The sequence below is a fragment of the Mustela lutreola genome, chromosome 11, assembly GCF_030435805.1.
Source record: "Mustela lutreola isolate mMusLut2 chromosome 11, mMusLut2.pri, whole genome shotgun sequence".
Lineage (NCBI taxonomy): Eukaryota > Metazoa > Chordata > Mammalia > Carnivora > Mustelidae > Mustela > Mustela lutreola.
In genome coordinates this window covers 47,536,463-47,557,441 of record NC_081300.1, presented here as the reverse complement: position 1 = coordinate 47,557,441, position 20,979 = coordinate 47,536,463, and the positions used below count along the sequence as shown (strand labels likewise).

Below are 20,979 nucleotides of genomic sequence, written 5' to 3'. Positions count from 1 at the left end.
GAGCCAAGAATGGACAGGCTCACTTCCCAGATGCTAAAGATGGTTCTCCATCGATGACGCACGTGTCCAGCACTGCAAGCCTGGCTTCCTGCCTGGGGAAGGCTCACGGTGACTCCACTACCTTCTACATCTCCAAGTGACCAAAACCAACACCCGGCAGAATAGCTAGGGGATTCGGACCCCGTCATGAGCAGAAATATTGGAGTGAGACACTATTCTCCTAACCCTTCAGTGTGGGTTCAGGATCAAGTTACCATTTCATACATATTCCTTCCTTTTGACTCCCAGAGAGGCAAGGTTTAGGGTTTTTTTTTTTCTTTTTTAAATTTTTTATTTTTTATAAACATATATTTTTATCCCCAGGGGTACAGGTCTGTGAATCACCAGGTTTAGACACTTCACAGCAAGGTTTAGGGTTTTAATCCAATTTTTAATCTGGCCTGAAAAATATACTTCAGCGTTCAATGATCTGAAATCTTCTCTGAGCCATCGGGGAATTAAATGGATTAAAAGCTTTAAGGAAGAGGATTATAAATGTGTGTGCCTGTGTGTACATGTATGTTCTAGGTTTGTTTCACTGTCCAGGGAGTATCGGGAGTTATAAGCCCTATTCCCTCTGTTGATCATGGAGGAGAGAGTGAACCTAATACAGGCCAAAGAAAGTGTGTACAGAATTCAACACAACATAGGGTCACCAAAAGACTTCAGCACTCAATCCAGAGTAATAGTGTCCTTGCTGGTGTCTCACTTGGCTCAGAACTCCCAGTCGACCCTCATTGCTATGCCTGCCCCCCCAGTGGAAACCCTCCTGGAGAATTCCGTCTGTGCTTGTAAGCAGGTAAGGTGGGCTCCAGGCAAGCCCATGAGAGCAAGGGAAGGACGTCCCCAGAAGAGTCTCCAAAGATGTAAAATCACAAAACAAAAAGTGCCATGGAATACCTTGAGCCCACCATCAAGTAGTCAAAGCAGTGTCTGGTGACAAGTGTTTGACAAGGAGGCCTGTGCATCAGTCTAAGGGAGCAGAGCCAGCCCCATACGGGGGGCGGGGGGGACCCCGGATCAGGGTCTGCCCCACTGGGCAGCGTGGTCAGCAGGACTCAAGGGAGTCTCTTGAAGCAGGAAGACACAACACAGTCCCTTCTCTGCAGCAGGCCACAGACCCCCAGACGGAGTTCTTCTTGATGCAGTGAGACGTGGCGGCCTCACTTTCCCTGGTTTCTGGCCTCGGACACACTCCACAGGGAGTTCCGATGACCGGGGGCCGAGTACACCAGCTGGCAGCCTTTGAGTTGACTCTTCGTGCCCTTAGGAGCCCTTCCGCTCGGAGAAAACCAGCAAGGCCTCTCCAAGGCCCCCGAGCAGGAGGCTGTAAGAGATGGCGAGAGGTTAGCTTCTCTGTCCCCTGAGCCTGGAGGTTGGGGGCCCACAGAGCTGCCTGGTGCCCGCCTGCAGCACAGCAAGGGATCCCTCCCTCTGTGGTGGGGACTCTCACGTCCCTGCCCAGCCGCTGGCTTGGCCCCGTAACTGCCTGCTTGTCCCGAGTAAACGTCAGCTGGGAGGCAGGAGGGGCGTGGGCTGCAAGGTGGGGTTTGCTCCTTCCCTCACCTCCCTCCCCTGCGCCCGGGAAGGAGGTGGTGGGTCTTGCTCATCCTGACCCAGGGGGCGGGGGTGACTGTGCTCCAACAAACGCTCTGCCTCAGACACAGCACAGCGAGGACACCTCTCACAGCCGCCGAGGGCTTTCAGCAGACAGAGGTTGACGACAGGACACCACGCAAGTATCCCTAACCTTGTCAGGATTGAGGGCACAGTCTTTGAACCCTGTTATTCCACAGAGGCTAGCAGAACATTTAGAGAGGAAAACATTAAAGTCGAATCATGACTTTCCCATCAGCGCAGAAAGAAATACAGTCGCAGATCCTAAAATGAAAAGGTAGTGGGAAAACTGTAGACGGGGGAGGCCTGGAGGTCTGTACATTCTCTATTTTCAGCTTCTCCGTAGACAATCTGCTGTCTCTCTGAACCCCCAAATTCTTCCCACAAAGCACTTCTGGGCACCGGGCTGGGCCATCCCTGCAGGATTATGACGGGAGGTGCATGGTGACGAAATGCCCTTGATCAGAGGTGCCAACACGTGCTTCCTGTCTTGTCCCACCTCCCCCACGCACCTGCCCACCACACACGCACATTTTGGTGACAGCGTCTTTACATTTTGGACGTGCACCTGGGAGGCCAACTCTGTGAAACACACAGGCTGTGCACACCACATTCCCAGGGAGAAATGTCACCCATGTGAGTGACTCTGACATAAAGGTAACTTGTCCCGTGTGCCCCGCTTAGCACAGGAATGAACTAAGTGTTAGGCCACTGAAACAACCAACTGAGTCCCAACTGTGGCTCGGGCATTGCTTAGCTGCTTGTCAGCTTTCGTCTCATCTGTGCCACGGGAGCTGCTCACACGCAGCAGTCTCTCTGAGGCTGAAAGGGACATGCAAGAAGCCATCAGCTCCCACACTTGGCATCTAACAAACGAGCAACAGAATATTACCGTACTGACTGGTTGACTGCCTTCCCAGGGCGGTGATGCCTTCCTCACTGGCCTCAGAGCTGGCTTCCCGACTCTGCTCCAAGACTTCACATGAGGGGCACGTCCCCCTGGTTGAGCAGGTCTGGCCACGGGGTTCCAGCCAGCATCGACGGGCGTCTTATCACGGAAGGCCGTGGGCATACGGTTTCTCCCTCCAAGGGGAGCCCTTCCTCAGACTGACCCAACAGCTGCTTCTTACAACCTCACCTGTGAGTCCAAGTTCTGCTTTCTAGAGCGACGGAGAGAACAAATCCTTTACCCCCGTCGACCCTAGAGAGCAGGGAGAAACCCCAAACCACCATCCTCTCCTCTCCCTGTGACAAAAGGGCTCCCGGTGAGAGCAGAGGCGCCCACCTAGCAGCCGGTCACTGGGGGAGGGGACCGGGAGGTGTGCCTGAGATCTGAAGCTCCGAGGTGGAATGAACTTTCTTTTTTGTACAGAAATATTATAAATAGTGACAAGAAGCCCATAAATCCTGTTGGACATACATTTAATTCATAATAATGTAACTGAAGGTTGTGTCTATGTTATAAAGCGAAGCAAATGTCTAAGGACCTTCCTAGATCTATACTCATCGCTTAAAGGATTGTTTCTGTGAGAAACTGGGGTCCAGCTTCCAAAAGACGGTATGTGGAAACAGGACGCATGTGTGCTGGTCCCTGGCCTAGTGCCAGGGGTGCGTGAGGGCTCTCTTGCCTTTTCTCTTGGATGAAGGGGAAGCTCTTCTTCTGGTTTAGGGGGCTCAGCCCTGAAGACCAGGCTGCTCCTTTCATGCGGATCTACTGTTCCTTTCAACATCCCTTAAGGAACACACACACACACACACTCTTCTTAAACTCCTGGGGGCAAGTGCAAAGTCATGGTGACCTGGTACAAAGCCTGCATGGGCCTTTGGGCGGGGGAGGGGCTTATTTCTGCAACATAACCAGGGCTCCAGTCATTTCTAGAGCTTCCAGTAATCCTCCTTAGTCACCAGGGAGAAGAATAGGCGACAGGCTGGCTCACTGCCCCTTCTCCCCCACAGCCTTAGAACAATGCCAAGCGTAATAACCTTGCATCTCAACCGCTGGGCTTAGCTACTGCCTGAAACACCAAAGCAGCTTAGAGAAGGCTCAGCAAGGAATCAAACCTTGGTTCTGTGTACTGGTAAGAGAGCCAGGGAGGTGAGCTTTGATGTTGCTTTCTAAACAGCAGGGGAAGCTGACACGGGGTGCAGGAATCTTAATAGCATTACAACTATTTAAGTCAGAGCCTCACTGAACTGTTTGCAAATCTTGTAATCCCCATCATTCCTGAAGTGAACACACTTCATGCAACTAAGGCATACACACCAGACTGGAGAGCGCACCGCCAGAAATACTCAGCACCAGCTTCTCTTCCGAGGGGGGAGCGGATTTTCAGTTCCTCCCCAGTCTTTCTTTGTCCTCCCACCCAAAGAGGCCCTGGCTCGGTTTCACACTCATTACTGTGCTTATTCAAGCGCTTACTGACCCAATGAGATGGGGGCCCAGAAACTGTTACTTTTCCGGCTGGAGCTCCCGTATTTTCCCGATGAAGGACAATGAATTCCTATCCTTGTTCCCCCTTCTCCCATCTATATTCCAAACGATTTTGGCTTTCTCTCTCTTCCTCACCAAAAGGTATCTGCCTAATCTCCCATTCCCTTGGAGACCTCCTGAAGGACAATTCATAATCTGCTCAATTACTCTGTGTTGAGAGGTAATGAGTGATAGTTACTTAGAAGGCCTTGCTTAGCATTTTTGGAGTTTTTAACTCAAGTGGAAAACTGATAAATTTCAGTCACTGTGGGGGCGCCTGGTGGTTCAGTGGGTCAAGCCTCTGCCTTTGGCTCAGGTCATGATCCCAGGGTGCTGGGATCGAGCCCCACGTCGGGCTCTCTGCTCAGCGGGGAGCCTGCTTCCTCCTCTCTCTCTGCTTGCCTCTCTGCCTGCTTGTGATCTCTGTCTGTCAAATGAATAAATAAAATCTTAAAAAAAAAAAAATTCAGTCACTGTGACCCTAGCTGCATTCTGGGGTGTGTTGGGGGGAGTACTTCCTTCACCCCTAAATTCACTCTCTCTATAAAGGGGCTTGGGCAGTCTCTGCGCAGTGTCCTAAACTGAAAGGCGTAAGACATCATTATTCAAAGATGGTATGAGAACACTTTCTAAAGCCTGCTGGTGTTAGTGCGGCTTGTGCTAAGATCGAGCACTAACCCGTGCTCAATGGCGGGCTCCGTGAATGATTGGCAAAGGCGAGAAATGATCGCAGAGTCCTCAGGAAAAAGAGGTTGTGTTTTGGTTATTTGTTTTCTCTTCGTGTCCCTAAACTATAAGAGAGTCTCTCCTCGTCTAAAAAGAACTCAAAGAAGGGGCACCCATAACTATTTCTACTTAAGAGGGACACTGCTCACAGTTTAGAATTTTTTCTTTCGTATGTGTTCGATCCCCTCTGTTAAAATTTTAGACATATACACCATATACCATAAAACTCCATTAATTAAAAGTGAATAATTAAATATTAATCTGGATATTTAAATGCACGGCTTGCAATAGATTGTTTTTGTCATTAAAAACAAGATACTTCTCTGGACAAGAGCAGTTGCTTTTAAGAAAAGCCTTTTTTTTTTTTTTAAGATTTTATTTATTTACTTGAGAGAGAGACAGTGAGAGAGAGCATGAACGAGGAGAAGGTCAGAGATAGAAGCAGACTCCCCATGGAGCTGGGAGTCCGATGCGGGACTCGATCCCGGGACTCCAGGATCATGACCTGAGCCGAAGGCAGTCGTCCAACCAACTGAGCCACCCAGGCGTCCCTTAAGAAAAGCCTTTAAAAGTTGACCAGCATTGGTACTTCGGTTTATAATTTTTCTTTCGTACAGTAGTTGAAAGGCTGGCCACTCATTTATTCAGCTCTTGCGATGAGGCAGAGAGGTGCACAGGTGCCTGGCTAGGCTTCCCTGCTGGAGGAGCTCACAGCTGCAGCCAGATGGCGCGTGCACACCCAGCTCTCAGCACGGTGGGGCTGACCCGGCTGTGCGAGGGGAGTGTGGGAGGGGCTGCCGAGGACCTGACCTAAGCCGACCAAGTCTCTAATTTAGGCGATCAGCAGGTTTCTAAGATCTTGCTGAAATTCTGAATGGCATTTTCTCCACTAATCACCACAAATCTTTAGATCCATGATTCCAGCTGGGGCTGTTCTGCTCCCAAGGGGACACTGGGTGATGCCTACAGAAAGTGCTTGGCATCCCGTGGGGGAAGGGCTCAGGTTCAGAGCCAAAACCCTACAAGGCACAAGACAACCCCCTAGAGTGAATTATCTCACCCAAAATGTAAACAGTGCTGAGGTGAAAAACCCTACTTTATTTTATTTTAAAGATTTTTATTTCTTTATTTGAGAGAGAGAGAGAGAGAGTGCGAGCACTAGCAGGGTGAGGAGCAAAAGGAGAAGCAGCCTCCCCCCGCTGGGAAGGGAACCCGATGTGAGGCTTGAACCCAGGACCCTGGGATCATGACCTGAGCCGAAGGCAGACGCTTAATGACTGAGCCCCCCAGGTGCCCTGAAAAACCCTACTTTAGATGATGAGTGGCTCTGTGCAGCTAAGCTGCTGCTGCCCCCCAGAAGGTAGATAATGACGCATTGTGCACTCATTCCCTGGATGGTGACCTCGCTGGGGCCCCAGACCATGTCAGTAGCCTCAGAGCCCACCAAGCATTTTTTTGTGAAATGAATGAATATACGAGCAAATGGAGGTCAGGATGTAGCTGACACAGGGTCCTCAGGTCTCAGCCAACCTGGGTGGGGGAGGCTGTGCTGACTTCCAGCATCCATGCCCACGGAAGGGGGCAGTCTCTACCTATTCCAGCAATGGGTGCCATGTGGAAGTACATGCCCAATGTAGTTGCTGGTCCCCATTTTCGGAAGAATCTGGAAATGCGGACCCTTATGAGGAAGTCACCTGATTTCTCACCTTGACTGATTTAAAAATTTGCAAACCAAAAAACAAGAAACAATGATATAGGCAAACACACTGGGTCCCAACAAAACAGTTCTGCAGTCCCTGCTCTTTGGGATTTCTGATCAGCTCCCACAAGCCAGAAGGCAGCTCTGCCTGAGGCCCCAGCTCTGAGAGCTGGTCAGCCGGTCTCGGCGTGAGCTTGCCACTGTATGGCTAGCACGGACTGGCTCTGTACGAAAGACAGGAAGTCTGAAATACGGTCTGACACTCCTCTTCTGGTGGTTCACTTTGTGGTTGGAAAATTCTTGGAGGCTGAAAACACACCATCCTTAAACGCAAGAGTTCTCAAAAATCAGGAAATTCCAAAGTCAAGGTTCCTTTTGCAATAATCGCACATGCTGTTTCCTTGATTTGGGTACACACAGCCTTTCTTTCCGTTTTGTTCAGGGCATCCCATAAAGCTCACAGGATGTGAAAGAGCCTGGAGGCTTGGCCCCTTCCAGACAACTGCTGTGATACTCGGCCTGAGCATTTCCTCCCTGCTGGAGAGCCACCTCACTCCGCTAGTTCTCACACTTAGTTCCACACCTGGGTTTTTAAAGTTCATTCTGAAATTCTGTACAAAAGAGAGTTGTTGGAGGCTCACTTGTGGGAAAGAAAACCACCGTCAAGAATCTAGAATTCCACCATGAAGGTGAAGATACAGACAGTTGGGGAACAGTCTCAAGGATATCTTGGCAGCTGGGTTTCTGGACATCCTGCCTACTGCAGGGGTCATGCCTTCCTGGAAGGACAGGTGTAGGGGAAGAAGGAGGGAGCAGAGGGTGAGCTTCCTGCCCCACAGCCCCAGCTCTGGTTCCAAATCACTAACTCGCACCATTGGCTGCTCCTGCCTCTCTACCCTTCTCTGTCTTCCTGGGGCCAGAGGGCCCAAATCTTCTTCCTCCCACAGCCTCATTAAGCCTCTCTGTTCTGCATAAGGTCCTACTCAAGCCAGTTCCATAGCCCTCCTGATGGCCCAACCTCTCTCCTTCCTGCAGACCTCACATCTGCTGTGCCTTCAGACCATGACCATCTAATCCCACAAATTATCTTTATGATTTCCCTGCCCCTTCCCCTCTTGGAGGGCTGAATGTCTTATTTTGCATACAGCAGTCACTCAATAAATGTTTTCAGCAAACTGACGTAATTATAGTTTATAGTATTAAAAAATCCAAGACAGTGAGATCTTTGTCCTATGATCACTTCCCTGAACATTCTTAGTTCACTATGTCAGCCCTTGAACAAGAAATAGAGCTGTCTTGTCCTGGGTAATGCTCCTTCGGTGTTGCTGTCAAATTATCTAGAAGCTCTCACAGATGGTCATACTGGTGAGAAGAGGACCATAAAGGCCAGTTTCTTTAACACATCCCTTATGACCACTTGTACCTAGACACTACCTACACTGCTGGTAAGTCCTTGGCGTTTGCTAAGTCAGTCCTAAGGAGGTACACAAAGGTTATGGGACCCTGGACACACACAAGTCTGGTTTTGAATCCTTGTCAATCATAGCAGCTGTAAAATCCTGGAAAAATCACATAATATATATAAAGTTAGTGGATCACCAGTAGGGTTTATGCTTGTGTGGCTGAGTGGCCGAAAGGTCTGCGGGTGAAGCTCTGTTTCTTGATTCTGGATGCCGGCTGTAGTAGGTTTGGGATAATCAGTTTGTGAAAATTCATCAAGTTGCATGTTCATGACATGGGTACTCCTCGGATGTGTACTTACAGGTCAATAAAATATAGACCCCAAACGCCCTTTCTTCAACATTGAAGAGAAAAAAATTAATAACCTGATGAAACCCAAATAATGGGGTGCCTGGGTGGCTCAGTTGGTTAAGCGACTGCTTTCAGCTCGGGTCATGATCCCGGAGTCCCGGGATTGAGTCCCTCATCGGGCTCCTGGCTCCAGGGGCAGTCTGCTTCTCCCTCTGACCTTCTCCCCTCCCATGCTCTCTCTCACTGTCCCTCTCTCAAATAAATAAATAAAATCTTTAAAAAAAGAAAGAAAGAAAGAAACCCCAAACAATGAATTTGCTTTTCCTTTCTCTGTGCAGAAGACTTACCATCCCACTGTCGCACTGGTCAGGATCATATCAAATAGCAATACCGAAGAGCCAGCTGTGAGCACCTGCAGGAATAATTTCAACGAAAGGCCATCAGAGCAGCAGGACTTGGGTGACCTCCTCCAGAGTCCTTGTTTCCAAGCTGAGTTCATGCTGGTTCAGATCCCAGACATCACCCGTTTCTACTTCATGTCCTTTCCCGCACACACTGGCTAGGTCACTGTATTTCGGGCTCCCTCTGAGCTAAGTGTTTGGTGGAGAAAATGCTAAGTCCTCATCTATTTGGGAGGTGAGAATCTTCAAAGAAACATTTAACTTCCCAGCTCTTCAAAATGGAGGCACCCGGCCAACATCTCACCCATCTCTCTGCAGGGCAGGGGGATAGTAAAACATGCATTTGCATCTTGTCTCAGTGTGCAGAAATAATGCCCACGTCCAGTTGTGCTCGTCTGTCTGTTCCCACATCCTCCAGATAAGAACTTAGCCATCACCCTGCCTTTGCCCACAGCACCACCTCTCCCCTGTCCCAATGCCCCCATCTTTCTGGCCCATGATACAAATTCTAAGAAACCAAGTGCTTCCTGGAAAAATTAAATCATTAATTTGTTATTTGCAGGGATGCCTGGCTGGCTCAGTTGGAGGAGTGTGTGACTCTTGATCTCTGGGTTATGAGTTCGAGTTCCGCATTGGGTGCAGAGTACTAAAAAAAAAAAAAAAAAAAAAACTTAAAAAAATTATTTGCAAATACCTAGAAGCCAAAAGAGAGAGTAGAGGTTACCCCCACATCTCTCAGAGCTGGAAATGATAGAAAAGTCTCTTAGGAATGGCAGTAATGGGACTCCCACTCCCACAGTATCACTGAACAGTTGGCACAGAGAGTATGTGTGAACCAAAGACCCAACTTGGTCACCACTTGGAATGCCTACTCAGGAAAAGACGTATTCCCCCCCACCGCCCTAGAATTCTGTATTCTGAAGTGCAAGACAGCTTTCATCAGGAAGGTGAGCCTAAGGACCTGCTTTCTTGCAATGAGAAGCAGAAGCAGGTTGTCAGGGCACCTGGGTGGCTCAGTCAGGTAAGCGTCTGCCTTCGACTCAGGTCATGATCTCAGGATCCTGGGATCGAGCCCCACTGCAGGCTCCTTGCTTAGCAGCAAACCTGCCTCTCCCTCTCCTTCTGCTCCTCCCCCTGCTCATGTGCTCATTCTCTCTCTCTCTCAAATAAATAAATACAATCTTAAAAAAAAAAAAAAAGAAGAAGAAGAAGAAGGTTGTCATGGGATGGGTCCCTCAGGCCAGACACCCTGAGAAATGTGAAAAACCATCATGCTGTCCTAGAGGCCTCTTCTGATCTCCAAACTGTGAACCAGGCAGCAAGCAGGAAGCCCTAAGGAAGGAGTATGGTTACAGGAGTCTCATCCTCATTCACCTACCATCTGAAGAAGAAGTCTGGAAATTTAAACCAGGAACCTCTGGTACAGAAACTCTGAGAGGTTTTAGAACCTGTGTAATTTACCCATTTGAGGTCCCTCTCTGTTTGCTTCTTTTATGGATTTTCGGCAAAAAACCCTGACAACGAAACAGACCTGTATTGGCTTCAGGAACAAAAATGAAGTGGCGACCAGGTCAGCGAGACAGCCGCAAAGCAGAACCCAAAGAACAAGGGGGAAAAGATTGGTCAAAGAGCTGGGGGGAGGAGGGCAGGTATGTTCAACAGCAGGCTGAATGGCAGCTGTTCTACCCTCCCTTCGTTTCACTTAACGTTATGCTTAGGACCTTTGCACCTATGGTCCTAACTGAAGGGCGCCTGAAATTTTATTAGCTTGCCATGCAGCTGTCTGGTTTTGGAAACAAGGTTATCCAGACCACATAAGTTAGCGCGTCGGCTTCCCTGCTTGGTTTCCTATAAAGGATGAAGGCGCTCTTGACTTTGGATGTTACCTCTGATTTGAACACCTTGGACTTGGGCCTTCTAGTTGCGGCTGGCCTTAGCGGCCAACGTCCTAACCAAATCTTCTCTTTCTCCCTGTTTCAAGCTTGTCATTTTCCCTTTCTCCAAAAATGTGTTTCTTCTAGATTTTCCAACTCATGAACATTTCACTATTTGGAAAAAAATACTATTTTTTCTCCTTGGTGCTCACTTTTATTACCTTCCCTTTTCATCTTACTTTTACTGTCCTTTTCTCTTTCTTTTCTTTTTTTTCCCCCCTTTCCTTAGTCTTAACCAAAGCTCAGCTTGTTAATCCCACTTTACTTTTGCCGCTTCTCGGATGTTTCCTGGAACGGAGCCAACGGGGATTTCTTAGAACGGCTGAAACAGGCTCTGTCCTACTGATGGACGGCTGTGATGCTGGCAGCTTGGCGCTAACAGAACACCTCCCTACATTTGTAAAGGTCCAACTGGCCTTTCCTCATCCTTCACCATCATCTTCAGGCCCTTCGCCCCTTTCCACCAGCTCTTCATGGACTTCTCCGGTGGGCTCCGTCCCTTATTCTCAGAGTGTCTCTCACACGGCTTTCCCTCTGGTATGCGAGGCCACCACCTCCTACAGCCTGGGACCGCGCCTCCTTTCCTCCGTGTACCTCTCTAGCTCGGGAGGAATCCCGTCTGCCTAGGAGACAGACAACCAGCCTGCTTATTCCCATTCACTGAACCTTTTGCCAAGAAAAACACATCTTAAAACTTCCAAACCGGCTCTTACTTGAAACTCAGATTGGTTGGGTAGCCACACCAGAGCCTCTGCCACGGGCTGCTTCCTGGAAATGTTTGTTCAGTCTCCTGTCTTTCTCCTGGGGCACTTTTTCAGACTTCTCTAAAGTTTCATCTCTCAAGGAGCACATTTTCGGCTGGCTGAGACACCCACTAAAATGTCACAACAGGTGTGTCTTATTTCTGTAATGACTGTACGGTGAAGTTGTCTACCCTATGGAGCTACGGCAAAGTTCAATGGACTACTCTGAGATCTCTTCAGTAGAACCGTTGGTTTCTGAGCCTTCTCTACTTTCTTTTGTTTCCACTGCCAACCCTAGCAGTTACCATGGAAGGCATTTTCTCTCTCTTTATGTCTCTCTCTCTCTCTCACACACACACACACACACACAGACTCACCAAAGTTCTACCACTTCACAAAAGTCACTGCTGAAGGGGCGCCTGGGTGGCTCAGTGGGTTAAGCGGCTCAGGTCATGATCTCAGGGTCCTGGGATCAAGTCCCGCATCAGGCTCTCTGCTCAGCAGGGGGCCTGCTTCCCTTCCTCTCTCTCTGCCTGCCTCTCTGCCTGCTTGTGATCTCTCTCTGTCAAATAAATAAATAAAATCTAAAAAAAAAAAAAAAAGTCACTGCTGAAGATGGGATGAGTAGCATCCAATGGTGCCTGACGGAGAGGTAGACTCTGGGCAGGGGGCTAGCCCGACTTGCCCACTAAGTGACTTGTACTCCAACCTCACCAGGTGTGAGGTTCAAATTCATGCCTCATCAAAGAGGAAGAACACTCAAAATTCGGAATGATAAGACCTGTTCATGTCAAGGGTCCAATCCACTTCCAGTTCTACTGTGGAACAAACAGAAGCCAGGAGTAGCTAAGGGGTCATGGCTGGGTGCCAAGTGTCCTACACGTGGTCACTTAGGGGCAGGACCTGAGAAGTAGAAGGGACTCTCCAAGATCACAGCTGGGGGAAACTGTGACCTAGCGATGGAGGCTCCAGGGGCCTGGGACCCTCAGCAGTGAGGAGTAGAACCAAAGCTTTGTCTCCCAGGTCAGCCTTCCCTCACAGCCAGAAACTCAAGAAAGGGCCCCCACCAGCTCCATAAAGCTTTTTTTTTTTTTTTTTTTTTTTTTTTTTTAAAGACTTTGTCTTTCAAGTAATTGCTACACCTAACGTGGGGCTTGAACTTAAAACCCTGAGATCAAGAGTCACATGTTCTACTGACTGAGCCGGCCAAGCACCCGTCCATATGGCTTCTTCTGGGGGGAAAAAAGCCACCAAAAGCAGGGATTCAAACAGATATTTGCAAACCCGTGTTCATAGCAGCATTATTCACATTAGCCCAAATCTGGAAGCAACCCAAGTATCCATCAATGGATGAATGGAGAAACAAAATGTGTTGCATACACAATTACTCAGCCTTTGCAAGGAAGGCGAATTGGACCCATGCTGCAACACGGATGGACCTGAAAGACATGACAGTGGGTGAAATAAACCAGATACAGAAAGACAAATAGTGTAGGATTCTACTTTCATCAGGTACCTAGAGTCATCACGTTCGTAGAGACAGAAAGTAGAATGGAAGTTTCCAGGGATTGTGGGGAATTGGGAGTGGGAGTCGGTGTGAACAGGGATGGAGTTCCAGCGTCAGATGATGAAAAAGTTCCGGTGACAAATGTTAGTGAATGCGTAAACTTTTTTTTTTTTTTTTTAAGCTGTTAAAATGGCTAAAATGTGCTTAAGAAATCGACTTCGAGTTCCTCTTGGAACTTGCCCTTCAAGAGACTTCAGTAGCAGCCCTGCCTGGCGACTGTTGTTCTTGCTTTCCAAAAGCAAGTTTAAAAATACAAATTTTTCCCCCAGAAGAAAGAGTCCTGCGGTCTGAGGAATGTCTCCGTCGCACACACAGATCTGAACAACAAACACCAGGACCAGCCTCGGGCTGAGGGAGGCCAACAACAGCAGAGCTCGGTGCGTCGTGCCGGGCAGCGGGCCTTTGAACTTCCTGGCTTTGTCAGCGGATGTCACAACCTCTGTGTTATTGAAGCAGATTTTGGTATTTAAAGCAGATCAGGCTTGTTTTTTAAACATTCATTCCGATCCTAAGACACATTTTCTGTTTGTCCGAGGGAAGGAGAAAGGGGAGTGGTGGGTGGTGGGAACCGGACAGTTGTGCATTGGCGGTGGGGGGTGGGGGAGTGGTTGGAGAGTTGGGCTTGTTGTTTGTTACTGCTTTGTGGTTATTGTTGAGACACAGATGCCTGAAGAAGAAAGGGACCGACTACAACACAGAGAAAAGACTCTGCACTGTCGCTATTTCAGCGACAGCCCACGTCCCTCACTTAAACGCGCTGTAGTGTCTCTAATGCGGTTTTATACCATCTCATTTGCTCAGCAAAGTCCCTCTGCCTGGAACTTCACACAAGTGGCCTCCCCCTACCATTCCTGCTCACTTTGTGAAAATCCACTTCTAGAAAACTTGTACAGCTTTAAAATATATTTATTTATTTATTTTAGAGAGCGGGATAGTGTGCGCAAATGTGAGGGGGACAGGGTTTGAGGGAGAGGGAGAGAGACTCCTCGGGCAGACTCCCGCTGAGCACGGAGCTGGCACAGGGCTCCATCCCAGGACCCCGAGATCCTGATCTGAGATCAAGAGTTAGACGCTTAACTGACTGAGTCACCCAGGCGCCCCTAGAAAACTTTTATGAACCTGAGCCCGCCACCCCAGCCACACATCTGGGTGGATCAGGCACCTCTTCCAGAGGCAGTGCCAAACTACGGAAATGTGTGATCTCCCCAAGCAGGACGTCTTTTGTCCCTCTTTGTATGTTCAGTATCTACCGACAGAGACCCACATGCAGTCAGTGGCTGATACACTTTCTAGAACCACACTAGTCATTGAAGCTGGCAAGTCACAATCTTGTTTCTTCTTTTTTTTTTTTTTTTAAAGATTTTATTTATTTATTTGACAGAGAGAAATCACAAGTAGGCAGAGAGGCAGGCAGAGAGAGAGAGAGAGGAGGAAGCAGGCTCCCTGCTGAGCAGAGAGCCCGATGCGGGACTCGATCCCAGGACCCTGAGATCATGACCTGAGCCGAAGGCAGCGGCTTAACCACTGAGCCACCCAGGCGCCCCAATCTTGTTTCTTCTTAAACCCCTTTTCATACATTAGGGGCAGTTGGAAGCCAGACTGGAGAACAGCAGAGACCCTCTCGGCTCATCTCCTCCTCCCCTCCGCAGGGAGGATTCATGGTTGGCTCCCTCCGAGTTTCAAGTTTCAAGTCCAAAAATGTTTCAAGTTCAAAAATATTTCAAGTCCAAAATGTCAGGAAAGATTCTGATTATCTCTTGGACCAACTGACCATGCTGGGAGGGGCGGGGAGAGGGGGGAGGGGGCAGTGGCCAGAGTAATGGAAGAATGTGGACGTTCATCCTTGAACTTCATGGTTGGAATGAAGGAAGAGGCACATTTCCCTGGAGGAAGGAGGGAATGTGCTGGGCAGACAGAAGAACAGATGTCTTGCACGTCCCTGCCATCAACACCACCTGGGAGCCTGCAGAATATGGGGCCCCACCCCAGACCTATGGAACAACATCTACATTTAAACAGACAGCCAGGTGACTGCTTTCATATTCACATAAGAGGAGCTCTGCTCTACCCCCTCCTACTCCAGCACTATCTCAAGAACTACTCTGTCCAGCGGATATGGAAGGGCTTGGCAGGCCGCATCCTCAAGGCAGGGCAGGCTGCAACTCCTTCCCAGGCCACAGAACAGGAGGCATATGTCAGAGTGTCTTGGAGTCTGTCTGTGCTGTAGACTCACCTATGGATGTTACTAATAGGCCTTTTTAGGGTAAAGAGTAAAACAATAAAAATTTATAAACCAAGAGCAGATTATCTCTTTATCGCTAAGGACCTGAGGAACTATTCCAAGTCCACCAGACACAAACCACAGCTAAGGCTGAGAACTCTATTTGGCAATTTAAAAACATTCAATTTAACCCTCACCATTAATCCTCTGATTTCTTATCATGATCAGTGTAGTTATTTATTAGTGACAGACAACGCCAGCTAAATTCTGGGCGTGGCTATTCATAGTTTGGTATGTCCTCGTTCAGGGACACAATGAGTCCTTACTCTGGCAGGTATCAGGAGACCAACGTTTCCCCTAAGCACCATGGGACAGAGAACATAGATGAGGGACAATAGGAGATGAAGGGTATATGAAGGAAGGATAAATTTTAAACCTAGAAAACCTCTGGGTGACTTTGAATGAACTCCTACATTTTACAGAGGAAGAGCGGAATTAGGAAAGATGCGACATGACCATCTAGTTTGGCGAAGGGAAAGGAAGAAAGTGACCACAATTTAAAGAGGACCAAAAATGTGCCAGATGTTTACTCTGTAGTGTTACATGTATGAGCTCATATGCTCCCCCAACATCCCTACACAGGAGGGTGCTTGGCCCCATTTTACAGGTGAAAAAACTGAAGCTCTTAGAGGTTACATTGCTCAAAGCACAGAGTCACAAAAGGGAAGAGCTGGGACTAACAGCCTGGTCTGCCACCTTTACCGACCCTCACAGTGCACCTCAGTGGTAACTAGCCCTCCGCAGTAGTTCTGCTGAACCCTGGGCGTGAATCTGACTCAGCAGCTCTCAATGCCCCCAGTTACACATCAGAGTCTCCTCTCAAAACACCCAAAAGACAAAAACTAAAGTCCTGCCCAGTATCAATCAAATTGGAATATCTTGGGCACCTGAGTGACTCTGTCCATTAAATATCTGCCTTTGGCTCAGGTGACAATCTCGGGGCCCTGGGATCGAGCTCCACATTGGGCTCCCTGCTCAGCGGGGAGTCTGCTTCTCCCTCTCTCCCTCCACCACTCACCCAGCTCGTGCATGCTCTCTCTCTGAAATAAATAAATAAAATCTTAAAAAACAGATCCCCCTGGGGTACCTGGATGGCTCAGTGGGTTAAAACCTTTGCCTTTGGCTCACATTATGATCCTGGAGTTCTGGAATCAAGCCCGGCATCGGGCTCTCTGCTCAGCAGGGAGCCTGCTTCCTCCTCTCTCTTGCCTGTCTCTCTGCCTACTTGTGATCTCTGTCAAATAAATAAATAAAATCTTAAAAAAAAAAAAATCCCCTAGAAATTTCACAGGAAGGTATGGTTGAATCCCCGGTCATTGACATATCATTAGGTTGAGTAAAAGTATCCACAAAACTGCCACCATTCACAGAACCGCTCTGGAACACTGATGAACAGGCCAGAACCTGATAACCAAGACATCATCACCCCATCACCATTATCACCATCATCACTGTAATGGTCATTTATTGCACCATCTTACATTCCCCCAGCAGAGTGTGGGGATTCCCATTTCTTCGCAAGCTTGATCTTTTTTTGGGGGAGGGGGGCCGGAGGTAGCCAACTTTTATTTTTTAAAATATTCATTATTATTTATTTATTTGAGAGAGAGAGCATGTGTGTGTGTGAGCGAGCGAGTGGGCAGAGGGCAGGGGCAGAAAGAGAGAGAGAGAATCTCAAGGATACTCCATGCTGAGTGAGGAGCCTGACGTGAGGCTTGATCCCACAACCCATGAGATCATGACTTGAGCTGAAATCACGAGTCCAATCACATGCTTGATCTTATTTTTTTTTTAATAGCCATCCTAGTGGGTATAAAGTGGTATCTCCTTGTGGTTATATTTGCATTTCCCTGAGGGCTATCGATATTCGGTATCTTTCCATGGGGCTTATTTTGTGTCTTCTCTGAAGAATTGTCTATTGGGATCTTTTGCCTCCTTTTAAATTGAGCAATCTGTCTTTTTACTATTGATTGATAAGAGTTCTTTCTATATTCTAGACACAAGTCCCTTATCAGATATGTAATTTATCATGGGTTGTTTTTTCTTTTTTTTTTTTTTAAGATTTTATTTATTTATTTCACAGACAGAGATCGCAAGTAGGGGAAGAGGCAGGCAGAGAGAGAAGGAAGCAAGCTCCCCGCTGAGCAGAGAGCCCGATGCGGGGCTCGATCCCAGGACCCTTGGATCCTGACCTGAGCTGAAGGTAGAGGCTTTAACCCACTGAGCCACCCAGGTGCCCCTGTGGTTTCCTTCTTATAGACTCTTTTATTTATTTTACCTTCAAATATTTATATTTTACTTTAGAACATGGTCTATCCAAATTATGTACTACTCTCCTTGATCCATAATGAGTTTTAAATGTGATTTTATGGGGCACCTGGGTGTTTCAGTTGGTAAAGCATGCAACCTTTTTTTTTTTTTTTTTTTAATTTATTTGAGAGAGGGAGGAAGGAAGAAGCAGAATCCCTGCTGAACAGAGACCCCAACTTGGGGATCGATCCCAGAACCCCGAGATCAGGACCCAAGCAGAAGGCAGATGCTTAACTGTCTAAGCCACCCAGGTACCCCAAGCATGCCACTCTTGATCTTAGGGTCGTTGAGTGCAGGCCTCATGCTGGGCACAGAGATTACTTAAAAATAAATCAATAAATGCGATTTTAGAAAAGTTTTGAAGATCAAATAAGAACATACATTTAGTAAGGGTCTAGAAAACTCTACACAGTAAATCCCCAAATACACTCAGTAATTTTGAACAGCTTGATGATCAGTTCTTTAACAGGAATAGAAGAACAGGACTACTAAGATTACTTGTCTCTCCCGTAAATTCTGGCACTTTAAAGATGTTATTCCATCGTCTGTTGGCATTCCTAGTATCAGGGGAAATGTCACTTATTTTAAGGTAATGTGTTTTTTCCTCTGGTTGATTTTAAGATTTTCCCTTCACCTCTGGTTTTCAACAGTTTGACTAGGATATGCGTTAAGTATGGTTTTCTTTGTATTTTTTGTTTGGGGTTCGGTGAGCTTCTTGAGGCTCTGATTGGTATCTTTTGGCAGTTATGGAAACTTCTCAGTCATTACCCCTTCAAATACTGTGTCTGCTTGATCTCTCTCTTCTAGAACTCCAGTGACACATACTTTGAATTTTTTGACAATTTCCATGTCTCTCATGCTTTCTTCTGTTCTCTCCATTTTTTTAAAAAAAGATTTTATTTATTTGACAGAGAGATCACAAGTAGGAAGAGCTGTAAGCAAAGAGAGAGTGGGAAGCAGGCTCCCCGCTGAGCAGACAGCCTGATGCAGGGCTCAATACCAAATCCCTGAAATAATTACCTGAGCCCAAGGCAGAGGCTTAACCCACTGGGCCACACCTAGGCACCCTGTTCTCTCTTTTCTTTTCCTCCCTTTATGCCTCACTAATCCTGCTACACTGTGTCCTGTCTGCTCTTCTTGGGCTAGCCAGATCCTTAGTCCCCACCCAAAATCAGCAAGTTCCTCTCACCCCCAACCACCTTAAAGAAAAGACCTTGTGTTACTCAGTATACATAGGAAGGGTCCTTCCTTCTCTGGAAATTATTTATGTGGTTCTCAGTGCTTTCACCAGTCTCTGATTTGTTTTTCTTTTTTTCTTTTCTTTGCTCTTTTTCTTTTTCTTTTCTTTTTTTTAAGTAGGCTCCACACCTGGCATGGAACCCAACACAGGACTTAAATTCATGACCCTGAGATCAAGACCTGAGCTGAGATCAAGAGTCAGACGCTTAAATGACTAAGCCACCTAGGCCCCCTCTGATTTCTTTAAAAATACAATTTTTGCAATTTAATTGCTTTTCCCCCTAGTTGCTTCAGTTGAATGTTGACCTGTCACAACGTACCACACTGTACTCTGAAGTAAAAGGTTTCCACTTATTATAGGAGATAATTATAGATTACTATATAGATTATAAAACTGAGATCCAGAGAAAGGTTAAGCTACTGCTTTCAAACTAGGTCTGGCTAACCACTATTTCCCTAGAACCTCCTTAAATGTCATGGTAAGGCAAGGTGAAAGGGGGGCTTTACTTGATTTGTTCTGAACATCTTCCCAATCAATGCCAATCTTATGAACTCAACATTATAATTTTAATTACCTTTTTTCTTTTATCATAGTCTAGGACTATGTATATTATATATATGTAATATATATTATATTATATATAAAGATATTTTATATATGTATCTATATAAATATTTTACCAGCCTGGGGCAACAGGACTTTCTCAAAGACATAATCTCTTTCTCTTTCTCTCAGACAGTTTCAGGTATGATGCAACTGATGGGGATTAATGAGGCAGCTGGTGGTGAGAGCAACATTCAGGTTCTTCCTCATGATTCCCTCTGCCCATGGGAGAGGAAACTCATCTGCCTCCTGGCCATTCACTCTCATCCAAATCCACTCTGATGGAAAGACTTCCTCATCTTGCTGTACGTTTACCAAGGCTCATTATACTAGTTAATGGGATTCTGGTGCTTTACAAACAAAACCTAGACTCTAAATGGTTTCTCTCTTCCCCTGAATCCACGTAGTAAAGTTCCCTGGAGTCTCTGTCTCTACCTGTTGGGGGTGGAATGGAGGATGGGGAGGAAACCATGATTCCTAGCAGGAGAAGAAAGCCTTAATTCTAAACATTTTCAACATTTCAACTCTCTTGACATTTTCAGCTCAACTTTGTTTCCCACTTGCCTACTATTGCTTGACCCTGTATTCTCTTAGTCTACACCCAAGAAGGGAAGAGGAGCGGGTAGTAGGGTTTAAGTATCAAAACTCTGAACATTCCAACCTTATAACTTCAAGACCTTTGGATATTTTTTCTCTTGGACTTGCAACTTCCTGGCACAGTTGTGCAGGTGTTAGCTTCTGGGTGGCTGGGTGTCAGATTTTTCTCTTCAGTGTTCACATTTCTCCAGCAGCCATACTGACATGGACACTAATATGGTGTTTCCCGGTACCTCTGGAGGGCGTCTTCCTTTTCTTTCTCTCTCTGTGGGCATTCCACTTCAGCTCATCCTAAAATACCCAACCAGTCTGATTTTCTATCATATACTACGTTTTTTAAGGAAAAAGGCTATAAAGATGCCAAGTACTGCTTCTTTGCCAAGCAGTATAAAGAGCAAAATACTGTTGTCATCCTTAGAACATCCAGTTGTTGAGATGAACAGGGAATTTGGGATTACCCTACCTTTCTCTCAAACTCCATTCAAAGACCGCCTGCTGTAAAGCCAATAGAGTCTTCATTCTGATACTTTTTCTCAACTTTCTCCATTCCATTGTATTCAGTAAATGTCCTCATCTACTGACAGGCTTACTTTCAAAAAATGATTGGTTTCTGCCAAAGTGATTTTTAAAATTTTGTCCTGCTGACTGAAAAGTTCTATCAGTCTCCCAAGCTAAACAGGGTTCTGTGCTTCTGGAAAGGAAGGGCATGTGGCTAAGGTGTTTAATTTTCTGAGTTGTTTCAATTCACTCAAAGGATAGATATAATCTCTGCAGTTTATTTTTAAAAATGAAATAAATTTCAGCTCAAAGGAGCTTTTAAATAAAAGGACCACAGTTATATTTACTCCAAGGCCTGAAGATTTTTTTCATCTCCTTTTTTTCTTTTTTAACTTTTTAAAAGACCTTTAATGCGCTGGTGTTTTAACGAATTCCCATATTTGAGCATTGTCTCTAGGTCTAAGCTTTTTTCAGAAGAAAAACAAAGAAACGCATCCATAAT

General features: G+C 46.7%; 1 protein-coding gene across 5 annotated transcripts in view; it reads right to left on the bottom strand.

Moving 5' to 3' along the window:
- Positions 1–409: 409 nt before the first annotated feature.
- The window catches only part of TMEM241 (transmembrane protein 241), a 111,582-nt gene continuing 91,012 nt past the window's right edge, over positions 410–20,979 (bottom strand). For all 5 annotated transcript variants that reach the window (XM_059139305.1, XM_059139307.1, XM_059139306.1 and 2 more), the window contains 2 exons: positions 8,651–8,715; positions 410–1,366 (listed from right to left, as the gene is read on the bottom strand). In XM_059139305.1, the coding sequence (XP_058995288.1) occupies positions 1,306–1,366; positions 8,651–8,715 (126 nt within the window). In that variant the 3' untranslated portion in view covers positions 410–1,305. The remainder of the gene's footprint in view (positions 1,367–8,650; positions 8,716–20,979) is intronic.